The sequence below is a fragment of the Apus apus genome, chromosome 11, assembly GCF_020740795.1.
Source record: "Apus apus isolate bApuApu2 chromosome 11, bApuApu2.pri.cur, whole genome shotgun sequence".
In the NCBI taxonomy this organism is placed as follows: domain Eukaryota; kingdom Metazoa; phylum Chordata; class Aves; order Apodiformes; family Apodidae; genus Apus; species Apus apus.
The window spans coordinates 12,755,161-12,761,184 of record NC_067292.1 but is presented as its reverse complement, the minus strand read 5'-3'; the positions used below and the strand labels follow the sequence as shown (position 1 = coordinate 12,761,184).

At 44.5% G+C, this 6,024-nt stretch overlaps 1 protein-coding gene across 1 annotated transcript; it reads right to left on the bottom strand.

Moving 5' to 3' along the window:
• Positions 1-2,035: 2,035 nt before the first annotated feature.
• LOC127389367 (histamine H3 receptor-like) lies at positions 2,036-5,458 on the bottom strand. Its single transcript, XM_051629786.1, has 3 exons — positions 5,182-5,458; positions 4,944-5,110; positions 2,036-2,920 (listed from the first exon to the last, which is right to left on the bottom strand). Exons 1-3 carry the CDS (start codon positions 5,456-5,458, stop codon positions 2,036-2,038), a joined length of 1,329 nt encoding a protein of 442 aa, XP_051485746.1.
• Positions 5,459-6,024: the final 566 nt, after the last annotated feature.

The window sequence follows — 6,024 nt, the reverse complement described above, 5'->3', positions numbered from 1 at the left end:
CTTACTCCTTGAGTTGACCATTGTTGTGAAAATTGTCCTGGCTTGATTGGATAGTGAATGGCACTTCAGTGGGAGTGTCCATTTTTTTAGTGGTACCTGTTTTCTGAAAAAGGCAAATAGGAACCTGGGAAACAAGAATTACATAGTTGTTGACAATTAGAGCATTGATGTACTGATGTCTGTATGGCTTGGTGGGGAGGAGGAGTGGGAAGATGAGCTAATGGCTTTACTTGCCCAGTGGTATAATTAGTGCTATTCAAAAATCTTAATGTTTCCCTGAATCTGTTGATACTGTTCTAAGAGAACCGTTAAGCTGATCATTTTGTTGTAAAATGTCCATAGCAGAACATGATGATCATGTTCCTGTAGACACATTCATATAGTAGGGATATGTCCTCCTAGTTCACAATATTTGCTAACTATGTTTAATTCTCTAGGTTAGTCCTTGGAATTTAGGAGTTGTCTTTGAATAATGGTTTCATAGTTTCAATGCAATTTCCCAGATGTTGTAAGGTAGTGGTTTTCCCTTGTACCACTTTAGGCTACAAAGTTACAACTCTTCTACAGTTCTGAATTACTTTTATTGAAATTTTACAAAGTAAACAATTTCAAAATACTGCCTGTAAACTTTAAGATACTTGTGCTAACATGCATTTTGGCTGTGGCAATGGACAACTCCAGTTGTTCGATAGCTATCACTCTTGTCAGCAAAGTCTGTTAAGCTACATAGAAAATGCTTATGATAGTAGAAATAAATTGCTAGAGATATTCAAAGCAATGGGAAAAATTTAGACAAAACTCAGGACAAAAGCTGTGTGAGCTGCTCTTCTGGCAGAGCCAGAATGGTAGAAATGGTATGTAGTTGTTCATGTTCCTGTTTTTTACACTCGGAGCAAGGCTGTAAATTTTAACAAGACTTTTTCGAGCCATGATGTTCATGATGTATGATGTGGAAAGTGTCTAAACAAGTGGACTTTTTTTTAACCACTGATGACTTGATGGATGGATAGTGCTAATGGTGAGGTAAGGGAAAACATTTTTCTTTTTGGAACTAGTCAGAAGTAGTAAAAGTCTTAATTGGAAGCATTTTAAATATTCCAAGGGCAGTTTATCTAAAGCTCCATCTATAGCAAGATCTGTGTGTCATAGGTCTCACAGATGAATTATGCTTACTGTATACTTACAGCAAGAGACAGAAGTGTAATACCTGTCAGTCCTGCAAGGAGTAGGGGTTTGACTTGAGTAGATGCCTGCCCATGCAGGATCCTGGCAGGGGGGCAAGAAGTCATAGCTGAAGGAGAAAATTCATGGTGAAACTCTTCCATTGTAACAATTACTGGTTCTTGTATGTCCTGTCATAAAGTTCAAAACCCTTTTATATGCCTGTTCCTGAACTTAGTTCTAAAAATACTACCGTTATTCTCAGTCACCTTTTCCACTCAAATCAGTGCTCCTGTTACAGTAGCTCAGCTTCTCTAGTAACCTCACTGTTCTGGTGCCTGTTGTGCTCTGCTTTTCCTGGACACCAGTATTTCATTTTTTGTATTGGTTATGATCTTGTCTGGCTTGTCACTAAATGTAGGAGAGAGCATACTGTGCTTAAGAGCTGAGACCCTTGGTGTTTTAGAGTGGGTTTGGAGGTAAAGATAACAGGTCCAAGGTGAATACTTTATGGAATTATTTACCAGTAATATTTACAGTTCTTAAAAGTGAGTGAGCCTGAAGTCCAATTATTTGCCATGGATCTTGTATTACCTTTTCAGCACTTCAGCACTAGTGTACCATTACCAGAAAATACCCTGTTGGCATAATGGCTCAAAGAACTTTGAGAAATTTTTGTTCATTTCTGTGACTTCTGCAGCTACATGGATGACTGTATTTCTATAGATTTATAAATATCTACATTTATTCCTACTTAACAGTATTCCATCAGGTACTCAGTGCACATTGCACTTCATGCTTGGAGGTGAATATTAGCTGGTTTATGCTCCCACTGAAAGCAAGATGTACTAATTGTAAACCTTCACACTTTTTTTCACATGAAAATATGAGGATGAATTTTGGCTTTCCCTGGACACAGGAGTTTTATAAAGGCTTTCCGAAAGCTCATGTGACACAGTGGGTATAGAACAGGGTTAATGGCTGAATTCACCCACAGAAGCCAAAATGAAGTCTCATAGAGTGAATACTGCACACAGTGCCCATGGCAAGCTGCTCTGATGATCATCAAAAGTGTGTATGGAGCCCAACACAAACCAAACACACAGACAATAATTGCTAAGGACTTTGCCACTCTTTTATCCCTTGAAAGTCTAAATCTATTTGCCATAGTGTTAGCAATGTCCACTGTGCTGGTGGTGTTGCATATGCTTTCTGTAGTTTTGTAGAAACCATTCCTGTGAGGCTTGGTCTCAACTTCAACCTCAAGTGGTGGAAGGTCTTGATTGACGTTCAGATTTAATGACTGATTGTCGAGCTTATGTAGGCTGAGCCTTGAAATCTTTTTCTCGGGAGAAAGGCTGCTTACTCTCTTCTCATGCTTGTGTCTGTTAGCAGTTTTTACAAAAAATACAGTGTGTTCCCTTTCTTTCCCCTGGAAGCTTGTTTCACAGACCTCTTGACCAGGTGTTAGGTTTTCATTTCTGAGCAATGTGCGTTTCCTGATGTTGAGGTAAATACTTAAGTTTAAGTATGTAACAGTGATGAAAGGGGTGAAGAATTCAATAGTAGAGGCAATCATTAGAAAATACCAGTTGTAGAAGAATTCTGCATGACATTCTCCCTCATGGAGGATGCTTTTTTGGGCAATGTGCTCCCAGCTGAGAATGGCTGGACCATAGAGAAGAAAAGCGGCAATCCATACAGTGATCATCTTCAGTATTGCATTTCTGGTCATCCCTTTCTGAGCCCTGTAGCTGACCTGAGAGACAGAGAAGTTACATCACATACATTACTACTATCTCAAACAGTTACATGGCTACCTTGGAATATGTCACTCTCTGTCACTTGTGAGGGTTGATAATAAATTGGTTTAGGATGAGGGTTATACCAAGCTTACTGGAACCACGGAGAAGCTATTTCTGAAGTATTAATTCTAACAAATATGATCAAGGTGACTGGGTATGTTTGGAGAATGTGTATTAGACCTTAAAAGCTAGGAAACCAAGGCTTTTCCAAAGCAAATAACCACTGCTATTCCTAGAATTAGTTGGCACCAGTTGCTTACACACTCAGTTCCATTGGCTGTGACATCAGTTTACAGAATCTCTAAAAAAACAGCCCTTCAAAATTAACTTAGAATTTCAAAATTTCATTTAAAATACATAAAAGAATCTGAATTAATACAATCTAAGTTATTTTCTTTGTGCTTTGTAGGGAGCCTTTTTTCTGGTAATGTAAAAAGCATGTGAATCTTAAGATCTTGATATTTCAATTCACTGCTGTACTGGAAAATATTAATATAGTGGATGGGAATTCAATCTTCACACCTCTGCAGTGGCCACACAGTGTTATGGAATATGAAGTCCTCAAAATGTAATTCTGTATAGGATTCATGTGTATTGCCCCAGTCTGTGGACCTTGATCTCCAAAACCAATGCTGTTCTGGTAGAATATCCACACAGCTGAGGAGTCCTGAGTTTGTCTGAATTGATCTGATTTTGCAGTTATTGATAAAGCTGCTAATTATTTCAGGAGCAGTCTTTGGAGGAAGATTACAATTTTCATTGAGATAGAGAATAATTTAGAACGTCATGTCTTCCTGTTCATGTGTTCTTAAGCTGCCTGTTGGGTTAGGACAGTATCTGTACTCTTGCTTGGGGAGGGATTTTTATATGGAAGATGAATTTGAAGTATTTTCAAGTGACTGATTTTTTTCATTTATTATGACCAGTTTTCCCTTCTGTTTCTGAAACCATCCAGTCTATATATTTATACTGTGTGTATAGTCATGAGAGTTTGGTTTATGAAAGCAAAATTCATGGCTAATTCAGAACCTAGAAAATAAAGGAATTGTAAGTGTTAACTGTTTAAGAATTAATCTGTTCATTTCTCCTTCTTCAAAAACATAAAACACTAACTTGCATATAAACTGTTAAAGTGATCTAGCAGCCTCTTTTTGTAGTGCCTCTTAGTGTGGTTTAAAATGAGCAATGAAGCTAAATTTAAGGAAATTAAGGTAATTTAAGGAAATGTGGCTGTAACAGGGACCTGAAGAATAACAAAAGTATGTGTAGATGAGTGAAACCTATTAGCAAGTAAAATCTGTATTCACACCATGCAAAATACTTTGAGGCAGTATGGTCTAGGTAAAAATGAAGTTAGCTTTTGATTTTGCTGAGTCTAGTCTACTCCCTTTTTGATAACCAACATGCTACATGACTGAGGCAAGATTGGCTATTTCTGCAGCTGTTACATGGAAATAGTATTTGTATCCTTCAAAACATGTTGATTTATTTTCTGCCACTTTTTACCCACGCACAGCCAGGTACAACTAAAATTCTTCCTGAGAGGTTGGTACCCTTTGCAAGGACATCTCTGTCTTGCGCAGCAGCTGGGATGCAGCTGAGCTGGCTGGGGTTATGAGTTGTCAGCAGGCACCTGCCGTGTTCTGAGGGAGATGGTCTGTTTCACCTGGGTAATACTTTTTAAGCTTATCCAAGGTGTGGCTGTGGAGGAAATAAGTACACCTTGTTGTCTCTGCTCGTCTAGCTGGAACAGCAGCATTTACAAACTGTGCCTGTCTTTATAAAACACAGTACCTCTTCCAGAGTAAAAGTGAGAAGCAAGTATCTTCTCTGCCAAAGCTCATTCTTCCTAGAACTACTTCCAGATTTGAGATCTCTGTCTCCTGTGGTGTTTGAGCCAAGGAAACCATCCTGCTTGAAAGGGGCACCCATGCTCTCTCTTCAGCCCCCCCTCACGACCGCTTGCCTAGCCCTTACCGCTTTGGTGACAGAGATGAACCTGTCGAAGCTGATAAGGACGATGTTGAAGACCGAGGCGGTGCACACCAGGTAGTCTACAACCAGCCACAGCTTACACAAGCCCTTGCCGAGCCTCCACTCGCCCGTCAGCACGTAGGGGATGTAGAGGGGGATGCAGAAGCTGCCTGCGGACAGAGATGGGCGGTGACACGTGCAGACCGCAGCCCTCCGCCCCGCCCGGCGCCCCGCAACTCACCCACCAGGAGGTCAGCGATAGCCAGGTTGAGAAAGAAGAAGTTTCCCTGCGTGCGGAGGCTCCGGTCCACTACGAACGCCAGAATGACCAGGGCATTGCCCAACACCGTGGCCAGCGCCAGCAGCCCCATCAGCGCCGCCAGCAGTGCGGCGGTGGCGGCTGACAAGTGCCCGCCGCCCTGCCCGTCCGGCAAGCAGCCGCTGTCCGCGGCCCGCAGGCTGCCCGAGCGGTTGAGCCACGCCAAGTCCTGGTCCGTGGCTGCGGGCCGGGAGCCCATGGCTGCGGGCCGGGATCCCGCGGCGCTGCCGCCGCCCGCCCTGCTCCCCGCCCGCCCTGCTCCCCGCGCTGCTCCCCGCGCCGCTGCTGGCGCCGCCCCGCCCGCCACAGCCCCCGCAGCCCGCCGGGCGGAGCGAGGGGCCGGCGGAGCGGGGCTGCCTGAGCCCCCCCGGGCTCAGACCCGCGGCTGGGGCCGCGCCGCTGCGGCAGGACGAGCTGGAGGGGCAGGGAGCGGGGCCCGAGCTGCGGGCGGGAGAGCCTCGCGCCCGGCCCTGAGGCGCGGTGAGGGAGCCCGCCCGGCGCCCTCCTCACACCCTGCCGCTGGGGGGGAGCTCTCAGCTGGTCGCTCTGTTGTGCCTTGCCTGGTAGGCCTTCTGCCCCCTCTCAGCTGCGCGTTCCCAGCGGGCTGGCGATGCCCTGGGCAGACATTTTGTGCCTCGGTGTGCGGGCACGGCCTGAGGCCTCGTCGGGCCCACAGAGCTGGGGCCGCTTCAGCCTTTCCCTCTGTGGGAGCACCAAGAGCGTGTCTCTTCTCTACCTGGCTACTTGTTTTCAAAACACCTTGTA